The 24,851-nt window shown below is 37.3% G+C and overlaps 2 protein-coding genes across 5 annotated transcripts in view; one reads left to right on the top strand and one right to left on the bottom strand.

Moving 5' to 3' along the window:
* Position 1: 1 nt before the first annotated feature.
* LOC106929952 (uncharacterized) lies at positions 2–12,724 on the bottom strand. Of its 2 annotated transcripts, none has more exons than XM_015007218.2 (17): positions 12,387–12,724; positions 11,603–11,709; positions 11,389–11,528; positions 11,139–11,296; positions 10,890–11,048; positions 10,020–10,473; positions 8,900–8,998; positions 8,179–8,269; positions 7,652–7,875; positions 7,337–7,579; positions 7,171–7,269; positions 5,898–6,091; positions 5,635–5,809; positions 4,595–4,751; positions 4,355–4,508; positions 3,225–3,336; positions 2–2,137 (listed from the first exon to the last, which is right to left on the bottom strand). In XM_015007218.2, the coding sequence occupies exons 1-17, from the start codon at positions 12,405–12,407 to the stop codon at positions 1,974–1,976; spliced, it is 2,751 nt and encodes a 916-aa protein (XP_014862704.2). In that variant the 5' UTR covers positions 12,408–12,724; the 3' UTR covers positions 2–1,973. The 2 variants fall into 2 exon arrangements, with proteins under 2 accessions (XP_014862704.2, XP_014862703.2); XM_015007217.2 differs by having other exon boundaries at positions 11,139–11,299; positions 12,387–12,722.
* A 2,535-nt stretch (positions 12,725–15,259) lies between these two features.
* Positions 15,260–24,851, top strand: part of slc4a2b (solute carrier family 4 member 2b) — a 49,176-nt gene continuing 39,584 nt past the window's right edge. For all 3 annotated transcript variants that reach the window (XM_088001484.1, XM_015007212.2, XM_015007214.2), the window contains exons 1-2: positions 15,260–15,351; positions 15,432–15,582. The gene's annotated coding sequence lies outside the window, so the exon portion shown is untranslated. The remainder of the gene's footprint in view (positions 15,352–15,431; positions 15,583–24,851) is intronic.

Below are 24,851 nucleotides of genomic sequence, written 5' to 3' on the forward strand. Positions count from 1 at the left end.
CTAATTGGAGAAGTCTTTATTATTCTTTATGCATTTACAGGGACTGTATCAAAGTCATTACCTTTTAGGGAAAATAAACTATTGCAACAAGGAAAAGATTTAAAGCGAGTTTGTTTTGGTTATGAAAATCAAAATGGCTGAATTCCCAAAGATTTACACTTGACTGGTATTTCTTGGCATAAATTACATTAGGAGGAAACTGGAGGCCATGCTGTACCAGGATGATTAATTTATTATTGAATGAAAATTAACTGTTCTTGAACAATGCCTTGCAAAAGTATTGAAACCCAATGAATTAATCAAAATGTATATTAGTAATTTACACTTTTACTGTCTGTAAACTGAAGAGGTAACAACCTCCTTTTTATGTGTATTAAGATTTATGTCTTCTTCAGCACAGCTGTTAGTGGAGCACATCTGAGTGATTTTCAGCTCTTAGATTCAAGTCTGGACTTTGACTAGGACATTCCATTGTAGCTCTCGTAGTCTTTTTTCTGTTATCTCCCTCCAACTGTCCTGTTGCCACAGGCTGATGCTGCCATCACTTCATTTTAAGCTTATCTGACCCAAGCATGTTCTTCCATTAAGATCCAGATTTAAAACTTCACAAATGCACTATTTAGTGTGTGTTTATGACTTTGAATCCCAATAAAATACACAAGTTTAAGATCTGATTTCTACTTTTGCAAGGCACTGCATTTCCACATTTGACGTCAAGATTCTAATAGAAAAAAACAGGAATAGAAATTAAAATAAATCTGCCTTAGTCTGTTTTTCATGCTGCTTGACCTGCATTCCTTCACATAGTTAAAGCTGTAATGTTTATCAAGTCTTACGACTTTATGCTGCAGAGTGTAAATCAGCAACTATATGCTGAGTGTAAACTTCCTAAACCGATTAATTAAGCAGAAGGAAAAGTTCAGAGTTTTGGACTGAGGTTCTGCTTTTTTTCTTTTCTTTAAAGCTTACATATATATGCAATATCTTAAAAGAAAAAAAAATAACTTGTCTTAATTTAGTTCAAATCCAGATCAGTTGGAACCTTTTTATTTGGTTGCTTATTTAGGCAAAAGGTAGGAGGCGGTACTTATTCGATTAGCTTCCTGTATGAAACATCTACACACCTTTCTGAGTTCAGAGTTTTTTATGTTATTTTTAAAGTATAAAATAAAATTAAGTTCAGGTTGAAATTTCTAGAATTAAATATAGAATTTTTAAAAATAATCAGGAAGGAAGGACATAAAGAGGGTTGAAAAGTAGAGATGGAAGAACAGTATATATATATATATATATATATATATATATATATATATATATATATATATATATATATATATATATAATATATATATATATAAAAGGACAGGCATAAAAACAATGTGATGAGATGAAGTCTGGAAATAATACTTTTAATGCCCTTTATTTTCTGGAAAATGCTATCATAATTCTCCAAACTGGGTAGAAACCCTGGTACGTGTTTCACACAGGAAGATTATTAGTGGTGCACCCCCTACAACCTTAATTTCCCATGATCCCATCCAGTGAAAATCTGAAGCTCATAAAAGAGCAACTGCATAAACTTCTATGAAATAAAAAGAAGTGCTAAAATAAATTTTTATTCTTGTCTTTATACCCAAAAGCATAAAAAAACTTTAAGGTTTCAGAGCTGTAGAAGAGCAGTTACCTTCAGCTTCCAGGATAAACTAGTCTGGATTTGGACCAAATAAAGACACCAGGACCATTATTTGCTGCTCAGAACCAGAACTTCTCTGTAAAACCCTGAACTGTCCCTTTAAGGTTTCAGCGATTGTCAGATTACCGGCACTAGCTGGAGTTGAGACAGTGCAATTTGGAGGAGTGTTTTTACTCAATGCCGTTTCCAGTTGGTCCGGGTGGCAGCATGGTGCCAAGGCCAGCAGCAGGCAGCCGTGCTCAGGTTCGTCAGTGTTCGTTTCGTCCAAGCAGAGGCATCCTCAGTCCTCGTCTGAGACGGCGTCCAGTGGAATAGTGCGAGTGTTGGTGGCCCGGACGCTGCCGATGTTGGTCAGCGAGAGGAGGTTGGCGATGCCCATCAGACTGACCCCGGTGCCGTCCAGGTTGACCTGAGCTAGACGCATGTCTTTCAGGTGCTTCAGACCTGCAGGGCAGGGATGCACATTATTGATTAATGAGTTCATCAATAAATAGAAAACTTGAGTTTCCTATTCTGTCTAGATGACAAAATGTTTTCATAATTTAAGTTTTTAAATAAAATAAATTTTTTAATTAAAAAAAAATTAAAAATAATACATTTTAACAATTTTTTTCTCATCTGTATTAAATACTGACCGAACAAACAGAAATTGTGGGGGGGTTTCACATGAATAAACTTAAGGAATTTATAAAAAAAAATATAGCAAAACAGGAACATCTTAGCTGGCTGAATAGACAAAGAAAAGTTGAAAAGAATAAAATGCGAGAACTATCCCGTATTTTGAAGACAAATTTAAGTGCAATTTCTATTAACAAACACTAGATGGCACTGTTCTCATTACTTACATAGATGTTTAAAAAGAAGGGGAAAAAAAGTCGCAGCTGTGCTTCCGTTTGCAAACGATTCTTCCGGTCAGAAGTTACAGCTAATACAACAAAAAATATTTTAGACGCTATTGAGACAATTATAGGAAACTCTGTAATTGCAACAAAGGACTGGGAACAAAAGAATCTGTGGGCTAAACCTGTTAATAACGACCTGAAGCTTTTTGCAACTGGACATCGAGGTAAGAAAGATAAAGTACCGCAGTACCACCTCTACTTGCTTTTAAAGTTAAAAACTGACTCCACGAAGTGATATCATTCAGACAGCCCTCAAAGTAGTGCTTATGTTACCATTTTTTTCTCTGTTGTTACATAAAAAAAATCCATAAACTCAGCTTGGACCGATTCTCTTTCCCGTAAAGATAATATCTCCGCCATCTTTGTTTTTGTATATCAACGGCTGGGCTGAAGGATAACGAGCGGCGGCCTCTGCTGGATAGCAGCCAAACTACAACACTAAAAAAAAGGGCTAAGGGACGTTGTTAGTTAATCGATTTGAACTAATTTAATCTAATAAACCATTAATTGTTTTGCGTCAATTAATTATTGATTGTATTTTGGGGGGTTTTTACTGCAAGGGTAAAAAATACAGCAGTTTATCACTCAACCAAGCAGAGATGAGCTTAAAGAAGACGAGCTAGCTGTACCTTGGTCCGTGATCCGTGTGTGGCTGAGGTTGATCTTAACCAGCTGATGACAGTGGATCAGACCCCTCCTCACTACCGAGTCCCCCACATGCGTGCTGGCTAACCCCAAAACCTAAAAAACAGGAAATTATAACCAAAACAAAGCTCTCGACTCACATGATAAACACAAACATTCAAAATAAATGTCATGTTAGTCACGGGGACTTTTCTAAAGGAGATACTGTGTACCAGAAGTTCATTTTCAAATTAAAATAAGTCAAGAATACCTATGTTAAGCTACAATTTTTTTTTAATAAGCTTTTTTTAATATTCCAGACCAAAACTCGAGTTGTATAACTAGAGTTATAGAAGCTTGAAGTTTATGGCAATTTTTAAAATCAATTGAATTATGTTAAGTTATTTCTGGTCTTTCCAATGGAGATATTGACCATAGCAAACTTTTAAAGTTTTCTTGACTTTCTTGAAGCAGCCAATCAGACATCAGGATGTTAGTGAAAGCAGCCAATCAGACGTCAGGGTCTCTGAAGAGGGACCTCTAGTAAGTTTGATGGATGTAGTTGAAAAAATTCAATTATGCTTCAGCACAGGAACACAAAAATAATTTAATAAATCATACAATTATTATGTCTAGTTTTTAAATTAAAATCTAAACATTTAATTGAGGCACATGCATTCAACGAAATTTTAAAACTCTCAAAGCAAGTCAAATAATTGAATAAAGTAATAAGTATATCTAAATGAATATAAAAACACAGTAGAAACACAACTGGGATGTTAAGGAAAAACAAATAAATAAATTCTGCAGTTAATAAATTATTTCTGTGTATTTCTCAGTTTAAAAAATTGACATTTAAATAATTTTTTCTGAAGTTTTTTGTTGTAATTTGAAACTCTTCACTTTCCATAAATGTGAAGTTCCAAGTTGTAATAAGATCAAATGTGGTTTTCCACATTTGATCTTACCTATTCATGCTACCTCTTCATGCTTACTTCTGCATTTAATCCAAATTTAATTATAGTTATTCTTAAATCGATATATCTTTTTAAGTATAACCTTTAATAATAATACCCAACACCAGCAGAACTCATGTCAACCCCTGCAGCTCCACTAATATTATCAGGTAAATTACCTGAAGCTGAGGCAGACAGGTGATTAGTTCGGCCACTCCTCGGCTCGTCACCGCCGTTCGGTCCAAACAAAGTTCCTGCAGCTCCAGCAGGCCACGCAGAGAGGGAAGCCCTGCGTCCGTCACCTGCGTGTTGCTCAGAGACAGCTTCTTCAACCTGTTCACAAACGCACACGACACTCCCATCAGTGTGGACGTTTCGCCCACAAGCGTTTCCTGACATGACGGAGGTGTTGGACTGACCTGGTCATGGCGGCTAACTGGCTGACTCCTTGGTCTGTGACCTGTGTGTAATCCTTCAGGTCCAGCTCTGACAGCAGAGTCAGCCGGCAGAGGAACGCCAGCCCCCCGTCGGTCACAGTGTGGCGTCCAGGAAGCGTGAGGTGAGTCAACTTCAGACCTGGGGGGAAGTGGGAATCATCGAGATTTAGCTTGGTTTGTTTCCTTCGCATCATCCGTTTACACGTTTTGAGGTTTCAATCAAATTTAGACTTTTTAAGACCATTTGAATGAAATCTAAGACTTCAGGAAGATTATTATATTAGGGCCATGCTTTAAAAAAAATTGCGAAAAAGTCAAAATAATGAGAAAATAGTCGTAATGTTACAACGATGAAGTCATAATGTTATTTTCGTATTATTATTCTTGCTAATATACTTTTGCTAGGTAGCAAGAATATATTAGCAGCTACAATCTTATGGGTTGGAAACAGAAGTGATCCAAAGGTGAGGACGAACATCATCCAGCCATCTGGAGATAAATTTGCATTTAAACCATGATGGACACAAAAAAGTGAACTTGCCAACTCCCTAGCTCGCTATTTTATTTAGCCAGCTAGTTTTTCTCTTTCCTTCATTTCCATTCCTTTTAATGTACCTTTGCAAGCTAGCAAGGATATATTAGCAGCTAGCAACACAAGCAATCCAGTCAACTGGTAATAAATTTGCACTGAAACCAAATTAGATGCAAAAAATGAGGTTGCTACCTTGCTAGTTCACTTTTTTAGCTAGTTGGATAGCCAGTGTTTTCTCCTCCCTCTGTTTACATTACACATATAGCTGCTAATATACCTTTGCTAACTAGAAAAGGTATATTAGGAGCTAGTAGCCTCAACCGCCTTAAGTCAAGGAACACGACGAAGAAGCGACTCAAGCGTTCGCTTGACAAAATTTAAGACTGGTGATTAACATATTTAAGGCCCACTTATTTTTTCTAATAAATTTAAGACATTTTAAGGACACAAGGACACCCTGGTTTATTTACACACATTTCAATTTACAAACCTGAGATAATCTTGAGGGCATGATTCCCATCTTTCACGGAGATTCCTCCTAAACTCAGAGAAGACAGAGTTGGATGGGTGGAGATGCTTTCCAGAGATTCCTCCGTCACGCCCGTCCCGTTCAGATTCAAAGTCTGCAAACTGGACATCCCTGCTAGAGCTGAAATATCTTTAACCTGAAACACCAACACACAACAAGATGAAGAAACATGGCAGACCAGACTCTTAAGACAAACAGTGTTTGGTTAAAATAAGCTGAAGTGCCTTCGTCTGCTTGATGCTGAGGAGTCGCAGCTGTGGTACGCAAGTGGGGAGCACAGCCAGGGTGGCTTCGGTCACTTCTGTCTGGTTCAGGCTGAGCTGAGAGAGACAGGAAGGAGCCGACTGGAGGTACTGAACCATCCCAGCATCTGTCACTTTGGTCTGATCCAGGGACAGGACACACAGGCTCTTCAAGCCTTCAAACCAGAATAAACATTTCATTAGGAATAATTGGTGGACCAAGGTTTAACATCTGCCAAAGTGTTCATATTTAGTCAACCTGTTATCATTCTGTCATGTTACAACCACAAACTTCAGTGTTTTTTTGAGTGTTTGTTGTAAAGTCCTTCACTAACTGTGGAGCCCAAGATGTGGACATTTAAAATTCAGGATGAATTTAAAATTCACGAGAACCTTTATGGGTGAAATTACTGTAAGATTCTCTAAACTTTTTCTTTTTCACAACTTTCTGTTATCTAATAAGTAATTAATCAACTTTACCCATAGTAAAATTCAAACACGTTCAGGGTAAGTTTTCAAACCTTTTCAGCACCACTTTGGAGTTAAAAACAATAAAAATAAACTAAAAAAGATAGTTTAAATTCACTATTATGATATTATTTATTACTGTCATTAATAATATATTGCAATAGTATTTTACAGCAGGGGAAGCTAGACTGAAATAACATTTTCTGTTTTGAAATGTCTCTTACACCTTATACACCTGACTGGTTGGACAAAGTAAAAAAAATGTTTTCCCTGAGTTTTCTGGCATTTAGAAAATAGAAAGAATTTTTATAATTCTAACTGAACTAAAACAAGATCAATTTTACCTGATTTAACTTCAGACAGTGAGAATAAAAATGCATCTTAGTCTTTTTTGTTATCTTTTTGTTTTAACTGTAAATGGTGCTTTTCAAATGAAGAGACATTGGACTGCAATTTATTACCAAACCTGCAGTCTGACTATCAAGGATTTCATACAGAAGTCCAACACTTTCCAAACCTTGAAAACACCTACTTGAAATAAAACTGAATAAGGAGCTTTAACGACAAAGTTCACAACAGACCTCAGTGCTTTTCTGAGAAAAAAAATGGGCGCCAACGGTGTTTGAGACGTCAAGCAGAGCGCCATGTTTTCACCATAAAAACCAAATAAAAGATCAAAGTTTGTGGTTCTAACAAGACAAAATGTGAAAAAAGGGGATAAAGATACTTTTATATAATAACCAATTTAAAGTCTGGCTCTCAGTTGCATTATGGGAAGAATCCTAACCTGTGATGTACTGGAGACAGGAGTTGGTCAGTTTGCTGCAGGACGCCAGGTTGAGTGACTGGAGCTTGACCAGACTGGGGAGGACCGACAGACCAGAATCTGGACAGAACCGGCTCATGAGATCAGGAAGAAACGTAAAGCTGAGGCAGATTTCTGCAGCACCTACCTGTGATGAGAGGCGAGTTGACCAGACTGAGGTGCTTCAGCGTCGTGAAGGCTCGCAGCTGCCGCAGGAGCTCGTTGGTGGAGTAAGGGTAGCAGTTCAGGACTAATTTCTGCAACTGGCAGCCGAAGAAGAGCTCCAGGGTGCGCGGGCGGAGCAGCCTCTCTCTGGACATGTGGCTGAGCAGCAGCTCCGCCAACTCCGGGGTCAGGCCCGCCAGGCTGCTGCTGTACTGCATGCTGGGAGCTGCAGGGGTGACACGCTTCGTTCTTAGAGAGAACCAGACTTCAGGAGTGTTTTCCTTTCACAGCGTCCTACCCGTCATGAGGTGGACAGTTGCACGGATGGCCAAGGCACATAAGGATGGCACGTTTGGTGTCCTGAAGGGTCTTTTAGGTGGAGTTGGCTGTCCCTGGGAGGCGCTGTGGTCCTCCTGCAGAGCAGCCCTCTGAAGCCGCTCCACCGCAGCCTGACCTGCAGCTACATGCGCAACTGGACCCTCTGCATCCTCGGGGTCAGCTTGGTCCTCCTCTGGAGCGTCTCTGGAAACACACGAGGAAGCACAGAAAACATATCGCTACGTGTTTAGGCCTGCACCGATTGCAGTTTTCTGGCCGATCACAATTACAATCTTTAAAAAGCCGATTTTGATCAATGCCAATTATTTTTGTCTGAAATGTCGCTAAATATGCAGTCAAAGCTCTAACAGCAGAGAAAAAGAGGACAGTGTCAGTTTAGTAAAGATAAACTCATAGTAAAACCTTTCAATCGGGCTGCGGCAGTCTTTAATGATTACATTTTATAATTTAAACTTCGGTTTAGTGGCTTCCTGTCAGGCGACCCACCTGAGGCGATTGCCCTGGTCCGGCCAGAAGTGTCGGGGTTCAAATCCTGCTCGCACCCTGTTCTCCGGGAAGAAAGGCAGCCTTGGCATTCCTGAGCAGAGAACACAAAAACTAGTACATTGTTTTTACTCAAAAGTAAAAAGGACCCATCCAAGAAATTACTTGAGTGAAAAGGTATTTGGTAAAAACATCTGCTTAAGTACTGAGTAACTGATCAAATTATCAATCATTTTTCAAAAAAAGTTACTTTAGTAACTATTTACTACCCAACTCTGGCTGTAATCTACAAATTATCCTCAGTATTAACAGGCTTTTCTTTATAAATCACTTCAAGCACATTAAATGGATCTGCCGTTAAAAAAATACAGAACAAAACCAGTATTTTAAATTAGTCGTTTCTAAAAATAAACTAAAATATCTGAACTGGGATTTCTTTTCCCTGTCTGCTCTGCAGTAGCGAATAAGTCGACAAACACATTTCCTAATCCTAATCTCTCCCAAATGTGACCCACGTTCCCAGATTTTCAGTCAAATCTTCTGTAAAGCAGTGAATCTTTGCAACATGGAGAATAAATTGGAGTGGTTCTGTTCCTGCAGCTGGAAGGTCCTGAGAAGGAAAAAGTTTCCACTGGATAAATAGTGGAAACAGGAAGTAAGCGGGAAAAGGGAGTAAGAGGAACGTAGGTCAAAGGGAGGAATGAATCATCTGAAGGATCGGTACCGTTGGGAATTTGTGGTGGTTCTTCCTCTGCTTCCGGTCCCTCATCTGCTTCCAGTCCAGGATCCTCTGGGTCACCAGGAACCAGTCGCTGACCTCGGCCTGTCAAAGAGCAGGAACATAATCCACACTCCAGTGACTCTCATGTAAAAAAAAAAATCATGCCAAAGATCCTGAAAACTAAAATTGATCAGGGTGAGCAGTTTATTTCTGAATTAAATGTCCAACATCAGTATTACATTTGACAACAGAGTAATTGACAACACAATTTCATTTTTTTTTTTTTTTTTGTGAAATCTTATTTATTGGTGTCGTCGTTCATATTTCCAAATCAATGCGACTTGTATGTGATCTCCTGTGTGAACGACAAATGACCTGAAAGTTTCCCGCATGCGCAGTAGAGGGCGCAATAGCTTCAGAGCGTGTGCAGTGTTTTGCCAACCGCTATAAAAAGAAGAAGTAGTGCTCACTGTGTATATAAACGTGGATGCTAATGGTGGAGTATATTTTACAATTTTAAAGTTGTTAGCTCAATCTTCATTATCGTCGCCATAATTGTTGTTTTTCTTCCCGCTTACGCGTATCAGGGCGCAGAATAGTGACGTTTGTCGAGGATCAATGACGTTCAAGTCGAATGAATGCGACCTGGCTGTTCAGATTCAGGTCACATTTGAAAAGATCGGATACATATCGGATTTAGAAACGCATATCCAGGTGGCTCTGAGTTGTTCAGACTAATGAAAAGATCAGATACAGGTCGCATGACGGCCAAAATAAAATAAAATCGGAATTGGGTCACTTCAGGCTGCAGGTTAGCTTAGCTGCCTGGCTTTCTCTTCAGAAAATAAATATCAAAGAAATCACAATATATACAGTGGGCGAGTGGACCGTAATGTGATACGCAGATAGAAGCGACAAAGATGAACAAATTAAACACATTTCAAATTTTATTTTTGAGAATTTTTTAATCGATTCACAATAACGGTACTAAGAATTGCAATTCTTTTTCTGCACCTCTAGAAGTACAAATAATAGAACCTATATTTATAATTTTAACCCAGTGTGGATTAGAGACATTTTCCATAAAATTCACATCCTGGTTTTTTTTATGTATGGTACTAACCCCAGAAATGTGAAGGTCCAGAGACCGGAGGACTGGCTCTCGGTATCCCTGCATAATTCACAGCCTCCTCCCACAGATCGTCCGGGAGCCGGTGACCCGCCGCTGGATTCTGCCTCTCTGCCTCCTCTGGAACGGGAACATGCGGCAGCGGCGGTGGGAAAATACACGGAAGCGGCTCATTGAGAGGCACTGGCAGAGGGTCTGCCGGGCTCGGCGGGTCCTGAGGCGTTTCTGGTGGCGTGGTCTGAATGCAGAGAGCGGCATTCGGTGTGAGGCCCAGAGAGCGCAGCGAACACGCCAGCTCTGCCTCGCCGAAGCGTTTTCTGGGGAAACCCTGGAGGAGGGAAAAGGGGGACAGGGAAGGGTGGCGACCGCTGATGTGCTCCACGACGCTGCGCAGAGGCGCGTCGGCGGAGAAACGCTCACGCATGGATTCACCGGAGGGAAGCCGGATCTGCCGCAATGCACAAAATAAATATGTGAGAAAAAATTTTAAATTAAAAGTCAAGTTAGACAGATTAGATTGCATAGATTAGCTGCATTGAGTAGATCCAAGTTGCCTCAAATAGATAGATTTAAGTTGCATTACCTTTTAAATAAAAATTATTCAAGTTACATTAACTAGATTAAATTGCCTCAACTAGATGGCTGATGGATATGTTTGCACATATATATTATAAGACAGAAACATATCTATTCTGCTCACCAAAATGAATATTTTTTAAAATAAAATAATGAAAAACGTATGTAAAAACATGATTACCCAGACCACGTGTCATAAGTACGTCTGAGTAAGTTATCAGTTTTAATTGATGGCTTACTCGTATGTTAGGTTGATCACCTTCTACTGCTTTATAAGTGAACACTAACCATGAGGATACAGTTGTTGTCAACATTAGTCTGGACCTTTCCTCCCAGTTTCTGGCCTTCGCTGCTGGGAGGAGCCGTGTCTGCACCAGAGCCGCCGTGGCTTTTCTCCTGCAAGGTTTTCCGATCCTCAGCTATCCGCTTTAACACCATCTCGCGCTCCTGGCAAAACAAAACAAACAAAAAACTAAATTTTCTTCAAAAGCTGCCAACAAACCGGCACATGTTCACGTCTGTTCTCTTTGGTCTGACCTGCTTCTTTTGCTTCTTCTCGGCCAGGACTTTCTGAGCCACACGTTGTCTTTCTTTCTCCTCGAAGTCGCTCTTGTCTTGTTTGATCCGCGACTCAACTGGAGGAGGATCAGGAGACTGGGAGGTCGACTCAGACAGCTTAAGGACTAGAGAGGAACCTGCTGTTAAAGAAAACAGAAAAGAATAAATCAAATAAAATCAGACTAATTAACTTTTATCTGATGAGGAGCTTTTGGGTTTTTTATTTTACCCCTGCTGTCACTAGAAGAAGCAGGTAGCGTGGAGCTGCTCGCTGCGTCTTTGGGTGGGTTAAAAGCAGAGAGTGCTGTCTCAGAAGACTTGGATGTCTGCTTAACCAACGTATGGCGTGGATACTGACCCTGTAAGAGCCTGTAAATGAGAGGTAATGCGTAAGACGCTTGAGATACATTTCAAAAGCTTGAAATTTATTTTAGTTTATTTACCATTCAGCGGCTTCTGTCACAGAAAGATGTCCCGCCTGCATCGCTGCCTGGATCTGTTGTTCTGTGAAACCCATTTCACTGAGGATGAGGAAGAACTCCCCGATCGTCTGCAGCGCAGAATCAGAAACCCAGAAGTTTTACTTTATTTACTTCAATGAACAATGTGACAAATTCAAAACTAACATAAAAAACAAACTTTAATTCTCTCTCCCTTAGAGATTTAAAAACGTACATAAATGTTTTCCAATTATTTTTTATTTCCATCATCGCCATCTTCAATTTTTACTTTTCATAATAATAATCATCAGCTGTATGTTTTCAGAGATTTGTCTGTTTGAAAATGGCCCTCTTAATCCATTATTTTATTTTATTTTTTGTTAAAACTGAATTATTACAAACTGGAAACACGGATTCATTACAGCATGCAATAAATAGAAAAAAATAAATAGCAGTACATAAACCGTACCATCTGTGCTTTCTAACTGCAGATTTACCTTTAAACCCCACAGTAAACAATAGTTCATAAAGTTGAGACTCTACGCTAGTTTAGTCAGTATAACTAAGGAAACTCATAATAAAAGGTTAACAGTTTATATATAACACCGGATAAGAGGCTAGAGAGCAGCTGCAGCTAAGACTGCTGCTGTTATTTGGAACAATGGAGGGTGTAAACAAACAGCGTTAGCATCGTAGCTAACAAATAAGCTAACGCAGCTAACATGCTAACGCTTCTACACAGCTGACAGCTGACAGGTCAAAGGTAAACAGGCTGTTGGAAGCTTACCGGTGAAGAAGTTGAGCTCATCTCGTTATTTCACGGTTGCTGCACCAGCATCAAAGTGAAACTGGTGGTTATGATCAACTTTACTGACTCCCTGCTTCTGTTTGGTGAGGAATCTGCACTGCTAGTCGCGCTGACCTCTCCTCTCCTCCTCCCCTCCTGCTTTCACATTGACGGAGCATCAACGGAAAAACAGCCTATCAACACCACGGAGAGACGGGATTCCATCTCCAACAGGCAGCGGAGAACAAATCTAATTTCTTCCTCGGTGACTGACAGGTTTAAACCCCCAACCAGAACTGCCTGTGGAGGTTTATTTACGTGACACTGATAGTTTGCCCGAAGAGACTCAAATGAAGAGAAAGTAAAAGCTTCGTTTAGTACACGTTAACAGACGCAGGTGTCAAAGAAGTACTCGCATTCTCTGCTTAAGTAGAAGTACAGATACTTGCATGAAAAAAATATTCTAGTAAAAGTATTGATCAATAAAATTTTATTTGTATAACACATAAGGTATTACAAAATGCTTTACATCATAAAGACAGAAAAATACAAAGTCATAGAACAATTGAAATATTACACTTTGTCAAGTGCCATTGTTACACATCAAATTGTTAATTAATGTTTAATTGAAGAGTTTTTAGTTTCGATTCAAAGGCACGCAGTGTTTCAGCAGTTTTGCAGTATTCTGGAAGTTTCTTTCATATTTGCGGTGCATAGAAGCTGAATTCTGCTTCTCCATGTCTGGTTCTGGTTCTGGATTCAGAGTAGGCCAGAACCAGAAGCCCTGAGAGGTCAACAACAGTATTTAATGTATTGTGGCACAAAGCCGTTAAGTGATTTATCAACTAGCAAAAGTACAGGTTGGACTGTTCTACTTGAGTAAAAGTAAAAATCTTTTTACTTTACTTTTACTTTTTCAAATCCACTTAAGTACAAAAAGTAGAAAGTAATTTTCACCCACCAGAACATAAAATGACTTTCGATAAGTCTAAAATATTTAAAAAGTTCTAGTCATGCAAAATACATCAGCCTGGTGGGCCACCAGGCTTTGTTTGCCCCCCACCAGATTATGGGTTGTAAATTTTTTTAAATAGGGATTTTTTTACACCAGGCTTGGGCTTTTTATTGGCTTCAGTAAGTCAAATTAACCGTGACACTTCTATTACACAAAACTAATAAGAAATATTTTAGATTTCAGAAAAGGTGAAGATATTTTTTCATGAGGAAAACATCATCCAACAGGCAACAGAAAGTTTAGTGGAAGGAAAAATGTGAAAGATAACATGGATGGCTGCAGCCTTTCGGGGATTGTGAAGCAATGCCCACTCAAGGCCCATTCAGCTGTTACATCTATTACAATAAATGAGTTTCACTTTTCTAAAATAAATTCTGATTTATTGGAAATGTACTTGAAGATCAGACTGTGATCGTAAAAGTTTTGTTTAAGTGGATAATTCAAAAAGAAACAAAAGAGATTGAACAGGTGTCGCTTTTGCAGTCATTAGCAACAACTCACCAGCAGGTGGCAGTATCACACAGTGGATTACATTCGATGTATCGGGTAAATGTTTTACGTCATTCATTTTTAGTACAAAAATTACTAGAGGGCCACTGTGGTGCCAGTTTTTTTCCATGTGATAATAGAACAAAAGAATGAAACAAAAAAAAACAAAACTAAAAACCCCAGCAAAACTACAGGTGAGACCATTACAAATAAAACCATTAAAGAGAGATAAATTATGTTTAAATGACTAATTGGGGAAAATGAGGAGCAGATGTCCAGGTGTGTGATGATTAATTTCCTAAAAAAAAAAGTAATGATTGAGCAGTCAACAAGGGTCTGAAATATTGACACTCTGAAGTGATTACTTGTTAATTAATTTCAGTTTATGGTCAAATCACAACAAATGTGATCTCAATGATTTTTACAAAGCAAAAGATCCAGTTTATATTAACAAAGACTGAAACAAATTAAAATACCCTCATAATATTTAATTAATATTACACCCAATACTGTGGAAAGTAATATGATTTACATGGGTGACAGACAATTTATCTTAACGTTGGCTTAACCTAAAGATAAACTTTTATAGGTAGCAATAACAAAAATACTTTCAGTCAAATTTAATTTATTTGAATTTATTTAATTTATTTGACCACATTATTGTTTTTGTGATTAATATAGATTAAATGTGTTTGTCGGAAGAGCAAACTTTCATTATGATAAGTAATTAATAATCAACTTTTTATGAACAGTGAATAGTGGCAACGTTAGAACGAGATACAGTATTACTAAAAGTGATAGAGGAAATGTGAAATACACAAGAAAAATAAATATCTTTGTGTTGCTTTTAAACTTTTCTGTGGAAATTACTCTGTGTTCGGAAATAGCATTGTTGATAAAGTAGGATGATGCTAATCAGACTGCCAGTGTGTTACAGTAAATTTTTGATTATTTTATTAAATCCTAATTTATTGTTATGTTTTTTATGTCGGATGTTATGTTATTCAACTTTTTCCTAGTTATTCGTTTTTATATCGTGACATTTACCTTAGAGGGTGACAGGAATTATAACGGAAAGACGCATTTACTCAAAAATATGAATCATCGTTTTACGCAGGCGCAGAAATGATCGCCGAACAGCGACTGCAACAATTTCCGATAATTACCTCTCTAAAACCGGAACTTGGTTGTTTGAATTTCAAAATAAATGCACAGATCGTAGTTTGAAACTTTGTAAAAGCGCCCTACATTTTTCTGTGTTATTGTATGGTTTTCATTACGCTTAGTAAATTATTTTCAAACCCAATATTGATAGCAAAGCAAAAGCAGATGTGTGGGGTATGAGTTCCTTGATCTTAATTTGAGCTTTCCACCGGAAGTAGCTGTGAGTTCCTTGCCCTTATTTGACGCGGTACTTGGGAGTAATTCAGAGTTTGAGGCGAGTACGGCTGCCAGGCACCGGTAAGTAAATAAGTCTTAATCTTTGTGATAATTTGAGCTTTTTAGGCATGTCGCTTAATGAAAAATGTGTTATTTTTCAGGATTACCGACCACTTCTGACTGTTAGCTCGTTTTTCCTGTGGACAGACTCGCCTCTTGACAGTCAGTGACTGCCACACATGCATGGAGTAATCCCCCAACAGCAGCACCACCAGCGGATGAACCGGCTTTGTTTTCTGCCTTGTTGAACAGGTAATGTAAAGAAAGGTGGGGTGAGAGCGGACAAAGTCTCTGGAGATGGTTAAATTAGTTTTTGAGGGATTAATTAGCGGTGATGGTAATGAAGTTAGTGATGGTAGCAGTTAGCAGCAGGGAGCTGACAGCAGCTGCAACCACGAGGGTCGTGTTAATGAGGCAATAAAATTAAACTTTAATGTTTCCCTTGTTTCTCAATAAAGCAGAGGGGAGTGGTCAGGGTTTACTCAGAGTTCATTCATCATGGCTGAGTGGACCAAGAGCAGCTTTGGTATTTAAGAGCGTTTCCATTTGCAAATATCAGCGCTCTGACAAATAGTTTCCAAAAACGTGAAGACATCTCAATAAAACCATAAAAGCTCCAGCTCACAGAAGGGGAAAATTTAAAAAGAGCTTGTCAGACGCCTGGCAAAATTGCAATGCCGCATTTCCCTCCCCATTTCCGCCTTTTGTTAGATTCCAAATCCAAATTTTGACATATTTTACTGCGTATTTTATGTCATAGCCAAACTCAGTGACGTCACTAAGAATATTTTAGGGGGACTGAAGCCTCCCTAAAATATTCTCAGCCCCTCCCTCTAAATAACTTGGTAATTTTGGTTATTTACTTATTTTAATAAAAACTGCCAACAAATGATCTAATATAATGTGGTTAGACCGAGTTTACATAAAATAACACAAAGTATAACTTCTAATTCAAATATTGTCAACTTCCTAAAACGATGGCCTAAGTATTTTTCTTTTGCCAAGGGATTTTTTTCTTTTTTTAAAAAACCCCCAAAAAACAACAAATTACCACCTCTTTCTTTCCAAGAGATGTTTTGGGAAACATCCACTTTTGTCAAAATAAGACCTGAGCCATTATTTTTATAAAGCTGATGATATGATCATAAATCTGTTCCCGTTTACTTCACGTTTATAATATTCTGTGCAATCGGTGTAAAATATGGCTAGAATTACTCAGTTATGTTATTCAAAGAGTATCTAAAGTTTTAGATGCCAATAATCAATTGTAGAACCACAGAAAATTATAATTAACTTATGGCTGGAATTGCTCAGAAGGCATGCAATTCAAATATTGAATTGTTAATCATCACAGCTCTTCTTGGGTGGGATTAGAAGTACGTACTTTGAAACTTTCACTTTGTATTACGCTTCATATGAGCTTCTTCAAAAACACAGATGTCTGAAAATGTGTAATAAATGCAACAGTAGCAGCAGCCAGTTGTTGATACATTTTCTATTGTGCCTGGACTGTGGAAGGAAGTTAAAACTATTGATAGTGGTTCTTTTGCTCTGGTCCATTTGTAAAAAAATAAATAAATGAAATGAAATGGAGTGCAACACTGTTTTCAATAGAAATCACAGCTAACTGGTCACACCTCTATTATTTGATCAAGCATTAGTTAGTAGCTTAAAGCAAATTTCAAATCTTACTAATGCACTTTTTAAAATTAAATATCTAAAATTAATAGTGGCTGTTCCTGCCAAACCGCCTGTCCTGATTCTTCCTCTCCATCCTCACACCTTTATTTTTATTTTTTTAAAGCATTTTGTTGCTGCCTTTTCACCAGGACTCGTTTGGAAAAATAAGTTTTTAATCTAAATGAGTTGTTATCCTGGTAAAAACAAAAACTCACTTTCTTAGCCCTTTCCTCTGCCTACATCTCCCAGAATGCTGTGCGGTTCTAGATCGTATTCTATATATTGAATATTCAATCAGATGTGTAATCTGTTGATACGGATCATGTCTCTTTTGTAATTATATATTATTGATTGATTTATTGTCCAGTCTCGGCGTGTTTTTATGTGATTTTTGGCCTCCTACTTTTGCCATTGCAGCCACTTTGCTTTGCGTTGGAATAATAAACGTCGGGAGGACGTGGCATCTGGCGGGACAGAGGAAGGATGTGCCTTTTCTGCTGACTCACCGTTATCATCTGCATATGATCTGCAGGTTATCTGAGATGACTACTCACTTTGAGGACAAGCTGAGATGCCGGATTAAGGGATTATCTTTCCTAGCAGCTGTTAAATCTAACTGAAACGAATTACTGCAACATTTTTACCCTAAATATCACCTCAGTGATGTTATAGCCAGTATGACCTTGAAAATCCCTGAAAAATGAGACAAAACTTCAAATTGACTCCTTTTGTTTGTTATTGTGAGGTGCTTAAATTTATCTGATGAATCCGTCTCGGCTCTTGAGTATAACAAACAGATTTATTTAGCATATTAATCGCTTTTGTTTCACTTACTTAAAACCCAAACAGTTGAGCAGGACGTCTTCACATTCCTGTTGTGAATTGCTTGTTCATGCAGAAAAGAAGGAAGGAGGAAAAAGCCTGATAAGCATTTTTTCTTCTTTTAAGCCAGGCTCTCTGTTTTTATGTGTATTTTACTCTCAAAGCCTCCAATTTTCTATAAATATATGTAGCCTTAAAGTTAAACACTATTATTTTAGTCCTGTTTACTATCTAAACAGCTCTACTCAATTTAAATCCCATTTTTTTGCAAACAGGGCGCTGCTGGTTTGCGTATCTCCAACCCAGAATATAATCACTCAAACTGACTCCCAGGGAAAATATAAACGACCTTTTTATCACAGAGACTTTAGGGTCAAATAGTAGGACTTTGTTTTGTTTGTGTGAGAATGCATCCAGTCTGGGGTTTCTGCAACGGAGAGAAAAGTCTCTCTCTTTTTGCAGTTTGTTGCAGCCACACCCTGGAACTGTCGCTCGATGGGTGCGCTCTCAGGGGAACCTAAAGAAAGGCCCGACTGTCTTGACTCAATTTTCTTGCATTGTTGTGTATTTTAAAACCTCGTTATTATAGCATTAGTGCTGAATTACTGCTAAAAATGAACATTTTTGTCTCCTTGTCCGTTCTGTTCACGGCTCAAATGACAGTGAAACAGTCGGATTGTTATGCATTCGTCTGGATGTTTGGATTCATTATCCAATTACTGCTGATATCTAAGAAGTGGCTGATCAATATGCTTCTTAATGCTGCACTCTCTCTCATGCTGATTAAACCCACAGATTTTCTAAAAGCATAATAATGTTGTTGTCCCTGCGTAAAAATAACCAGGTCAGTAGTTTTTCTGTTCTGATCATCCACATATTTGGTATTGTTTCATGTATTTTAGTATTTATTTTCCCTTGAGTGAAAACTATATTGGGCAGAAAGTGATAGCAGGTCTTAAAACTTTTAGAGGAACTAAATATGAAGAAGAACATAAAATGTGACATTGAGGAAGAGGCTTCATTACCATACATACCAGGGTTATTTATTTATTTATTTTATTTTATTTTAAAAGCTGTAAGCTGAGAACATCCCATTATTTACAAACACATCTTTTTTTTAGTTATTTCACAACTAATTTTAATTAGTTTCAGCCCTTACATGAATTATGATTAGTGACAATTAACTGGATAAAAATTTTGGCACATTCAACAAATTTTCATTTCATTTAACCACTTCAGTTTTTTAATGATTAGAAATGCATTAAAAGGTGCAAATTCATTTATTAAAATAAGAAAATAAAAATTTTGTTGCCTAAATTGCAATAACAGAATTTCTTTAGTAAATTTGAAACAAATGAAGCTTAGACTTTTCCACTGGGAGTTTTGACTAAAATATATTTACAGATGATTTTTTTGATCTTAAAATTATATTTTATACAGTTTTGAATTAATTACTGCTTTTTTCCCTAGTAAATTTCCTTTTTTTTGCATCTACATACTCTAGTTGATAATTAATCGATTAGTATTCCAATAATCTATTCATCAGGATGAATGCAAATTGTTTAATTTCTAATTTTAATTAGTATTTTAATGTGGTAAACATGATGGAAGTGGAAAAGAAAGTATGCATGTTTTTATTTGTTTATTTATTTTGTTTGCTTCAGTTCACTCGGACTGGTTTGAGAACATCCATCATCAATTGTCAGGTCCTTCTCTGGACTTTGACTGGGCCATTCTAGCATAAATATGGTTTAATCTATATGATGATGGCTAAATTCTGGTGTCCTGCTGCAACAGTTAAACTAATGGCTGAATTATTGTATCAGTATGTTATCAATCTTTGCAGAGGTAGTGAGGAATGTGTTTCTGCACACGCAGTGTTTTCCATAAAGGCCAAAACGTTTGTCTCCTTAGACCAGAGGATCTTCTGTTTTCTGCGTGCCTACATGAGTTTCAGAAATCTGCAAGTGAATCTTCTTATGAAATCCCTTTTCCTACCCCTCCTGTTCTGTCAGGCTTTTTCCATTTTTCAGATTGAACCGTTTTCTGCAAGATGTTCAAAGCTTGGGGTGGTGTTTTATAACCTAACCCTTCTTTAAAACAGTATCTTTGAGCTGCCTGCTGTGTTCCTTTGCCTTAATTTAAAGCAAAGGACAAACTTTTTTCCTTCTACTTGTTTTTTTACAACTTGGGCAACACAAAACAGGAGATCTAAGTGACATTAGTACTGGTCTTTGTGTTTTTAGGGGTCGAGACGGAGATCATTAACTAAGCTTTAGTTTCTTGCCCGCTTCATTGACCACAGTGACTGCTTTGCACCATCAAAACTCTCTCCAAGCTTTTCTGTGTTTTGATGAAATGACTCAGCAAAAATCTGTTGAAGACTTTGCTGGCTCTCAGTTGCATCCATCCATGCAACAACAGTTAAATATGTCAAGTAAGGGCATTTATGACATGATGTTTACTAGCCATTAAACTAAAGATGACCTATTATGCTTCCCTGAACAGGTTAGGATTGGTGTATTGGCTATAAAAAACATGTTCATGGTTTTTTTTTTTTTGGGGGGGGGGGCATGAAATCATTCTTAGATAATGATCTTAGTCTAAGTTTGGACTATTTTGAGCTCTTTTCAGAATGAGATGTTTTGGGGCCTCTTGTCACTTTAACTCCAAATAAGCTGCTGACCACACTCCCCTCCCCCCAACTCAACATGTACACTCGCATGTGAAAATGGCTGCCAACAGATGCACAATTCTACATCTTTGAAAAGCAGAAGTAGAGTCTCCTGCACAACCAACAAAAATGCAGCAAGTGGTTTCTGGATGGTAACTCAAAAACAAAACTTGTCTTTTCCAGCAGCACATACAGCAGTAAAACTAGCTGACTAAATGTTCTGGAGCTCAGCTTGGGTTGCTAGGTAACCCAATCTGGGGGAATAGCAACCGCAGCCTGTTAGCTCATTTTCTTGACACGAAAAAAACATTAACTTATTGCCAAAAAATTACTTTTTTTTTTTAAGCACTTGGTCAGTTTTTAGAAGCAGCCGAGACCAAAATTCAAGCGTAAAAATGTGCAAAATGTGAGTTTTGCATAATGCATCCTCTTTAAATTTTACTTAAGATAACTTTGATAACTCAAAGTTTGAATGGTAACCATAAATTATATACATTTTTATTTTCTTCAGCTTAACAAATGAGTGTGGTGACTGGAAATGACAAAAAATATAATTTTCCCGATCAGTGAATGTGACGCTTACAGGTATCGGTAATATCACTCTTCAGTGTGCCCGCTATTACTGAGTGAAGATAACTCAGTTGCCACATTGAGGGGAAAAAATGACAGAAGATATTCAGAATATAATAAATGTTGAATAGTTTTGTTTTAAATAGTTCTAGGGGAATCAGTTTTTATAAAATTGTAATACCTACACTTCTAATGGTGCAATCCTAATTAAATGGATGACTTCTGATTGTGTTTTCATCTTTGTAGAAGAGGGTAAAATAACAGCTTCATTGCATAATGAAATTCCTAGCTTAAATCCCCTCGTCTCCCAAATGACAGGTGCTGTCTTAGCTGCTGCAGCTTGACGCCCCGACAGGACAAAGGGCGAGATAAAGATGGCCGCAGACTGACTGAGCAGGTGTTGGCTCTGAGATAGAAAACAGGTGAAGAGCAGGGAGCCACCAAACCCTGAGTGAAGTCGATGCGTCCGTTGAGTAGAGAGTTGGACACGTCTGAGTGTTGAAAGGGTCTGTAGGAGCTGGGTGACTTTAAACTGCTGGGTTATTTTAGGCCAAAAACACTCAGAGGCAAATGGATGGAAGATGCAGATAATCCCAGAGAGCAGGTGTGCAACAAGCTACAGCTAATCTGGTCACATGGGAAGTGACTTGGGTAATTAACAGATCAGAGGACATTTACTTTAATATCCAATTTTATTTTCTTTAATGCACCAATGGCTTATTCTGTTTGGTTTGTCTTGGGGTTGGGTGGTAAATATTTGTTTTGAATTTTCTTTTTTTATTTATTGAATTTTTGACTTTTGAATATGTAATTTTTGGAATTTCTACTTTTTATTTTTTTAAATCAATGCACTCCTTGAGTTTCTATAGTCCTGAGTGATGTCATCACAAACGGAGCCACCATCTTGTTTGACAAGCTTCTATTTATTTGGACTTTGAATTTAGATCAACTCTGACGGAATATTAGGACTAGTCTATGAATTTTTAAATATATTTCTTAGAAGAATAAAGTCGTAATATGCAAACTAAAACACAAAGAATAATTAAAATGTTAACATGCGAGGTTGTACTTTAGTGTAAGTTTAACTACAAATATTTCAGTTTTGAAAAATTTGCATCAAATTATTAGTAGTAGCAGGACTCTGACACTATTGAGCTATTCTATTCTGGAAGAATAGAAAGTTTATTTTTCTCAACAAAATTACGTTTTCCTTGTAATTTAAAAATTACATCTTTATTCTGCTAATATTGTGACTACTTTCTCATAAGTAAACAAATTCTCATAGCCTGACTGTTGGGCAACGTTCAGAAAAGAGGACAAATAAAATGTTGTTCATGTATATTTTAAGAAAAAGAAGAAAAAAAAAGATTTAAAATAATTTATGGTATGGAAATTTTTTATTTTTAAGCCATATTGCCCAGGCCGAGTCTGTCCTCAGCTGAACCACATTCATTTCCCCCCCCCATTTAATTCTCAATCCTCAGTTTGGCTTGTTAAGTTTGGGTTTTCCTTCCATGTTTGAATTTAGAAAGAATAACAGGAAGCTCCAGGAAGCCCTTCCAAAATGTGTTAACACTTAAGATAAAAGCCAGTAAAACTAAAAGTGGCAAACTATTCTTTAGAAGTTCAAGTCAGACTTTTAATTTTAGTTTTTTGTTTCAGTAGTAAGTTTGGAGGAATGCGTAGAAGGGTTTGGATCAAATACAGCAACATGCCCTCTAAAATTTGGCTCCACAACCTTCAAGCTACATAAAACTTTGCAGAAGATACAATGATATTCTGGTTAGTATAAACTAAGTGTATAATTTGTTGAGTAATTAAATAATGCAAACTGAAGTCACAACTTTTTAAATAGCTGACCATAGTGGATGATGCTATTATCAGCTCAGTGTTTGGACTGAGGGGAGCTCCACACTTTGAGGTCTGCTTTGTGGCTTTTAGGTGCTTGTGGCTTTGAATGCATTTCTTCCCACCCCCCGCAAGACATTCATGTGACTCCACATTGAGCCTACGTCCCTGGGGACAAACAATCATGTCTCGCACAGACTCCTACTGCGGCCGTTCGACTTTTATAAAAGCTGATGTGGAATGCAGAGCTTGATTATTTGGCACATGGAGAAGGAAAATGTTTAGATCACAGGATTGTTCTTTGTCCGCTGGAAAACGCTGTTAATCTGGTGGCTTTTGAGACTCTAGCAGTGACTCTGTAACAGTGCTGATTCTTTCTAGACCTTGTTTTATGTTTTGTCAAACGCACTTGATGCTAGATTCTTAAATACAACGGCTTGCTAACATGTGATTGGCTGATATTTCTGTAGATGTATAAAACATTAGTTGATTCTATCAACTATTAATTATTCTGGGAAAGTCTTTAAAGTTTTGAGCATTTAAGACTTCAACGTTAATTTCCCGTTGGTGGTTAAACCAAGGCTTTTTGTTACCCTTCCTGTTGCCCTAGGTTTCTTAAAAAAAAAAAAAAACATTTCCACACCATCATGTCACCTGTCTGCTTCACCTTTGCTGCCTGATCTGGTTTCTTGTCTGGACAGGAGAATGTAGTCATTTCTGTTCTGAAAATATATCCAGTACTTCCTTTAAAACGCTCTGTATGATTCGCATGTGAGCTTTTCAACAATTTTAAATGACTTCAACATTTTTAAGGAATATTAAGGCTTTTTTCTTTTTATTTTTGAATCTTTTCTTTTATCACTAAAAATATGAAATGTAAGCAATGGCAAGTTTTTTTTTTCCTTTTTAAACCATACTTTATTTAAACAGTATTTCCTGAATGTCCATCTTTTTTCATTTATTTCCCAAATGAAAAAGAGAACCCTATTTTACCCTTTTTCCTGTTTAAATAATGTTTTTCATTCTAGATAAATGTGACATTATTTTTAATAGCAACCTAACAGAAGAGACTGAATGTTTTTCCTTCAACATAAATGGATGAAGTGACTGTTTTAAAAAATGACTGTCATGTGATCAGAGGTCATCAGTGCATGAATGTCCTGATCCGAGTTTGAACCTTTAAGTCATTCACGCCCAGACATGGTAGTCATTCTTTAACCCTTTTTCTGCTTGATGACAAACATATTAAAATACAACCATCTTAAGACATATTTGCTTCAGTAACTTTTTTAAAATTTATATTTTGTTTTCATTTAACAAGTCGACGCTTTTTCACTGGGAGCTTGTTTGAACTGGAGAGAGAATTGTAGTATAATCCATCAAGTGTTGGAGATGTATCCCAAGTTTTTAGGAAATTAGGAGTTTATACTTTACAGATTGTAATTTTTAGCTTATTGAATAGGTGTTAAGAGAATAGTTATACGACTAAACCAAAATAAGAGAATAAACCAATTGCTAGAATAACGTTGTAATACGAGTTTGAATGATACAATAACGTAATGAGGAAGTGGTCGCATGACAAATCAAAATACGAGAATAAACTCGTATTACAAGAATAAAGTTGTATTAATGAGATACTCCTCGCGAGAATAGTCGTAATAATCAGAAAAGTCGTAATGTTACCAGAATAAAGTCGTAATATTGGCAGTAGTAGTAATTTTGAGAACTCTTAACATGAAAGAAAAACAATTTAAAAGAGGAATGTTGAGCATTTTATGAAATTATTGGTTTTAATAATACAACGTACTTAATTTGATGTGTGAAAAGATCGGGAATAAGACTGAAACAATTGTGAAAACATCTCTCCATTTCAAAAGAATCACACAAACTAGCTAGTAAATTAGTAGGAAACAACTAATTTTACAAA

The sequence above is a fragment of the Poecilia mexicana genome, unplaced genomic scaffold (genome assembly GCF_051168715.1).
Source record: "Poecilia mexicana isolate PSO_F unplaced genomic scaffold, ASM5116871v1 scaffold_20, whole genome shotgun sequence".
Classification (NCBI taxonomy): domain Eukaryota; kingdom Metazoa; phylum Chordata; class Actinopteri; order Cyprinodontiformes; family Poeciliidae; genus Poecilia; species Poecilia mexicana.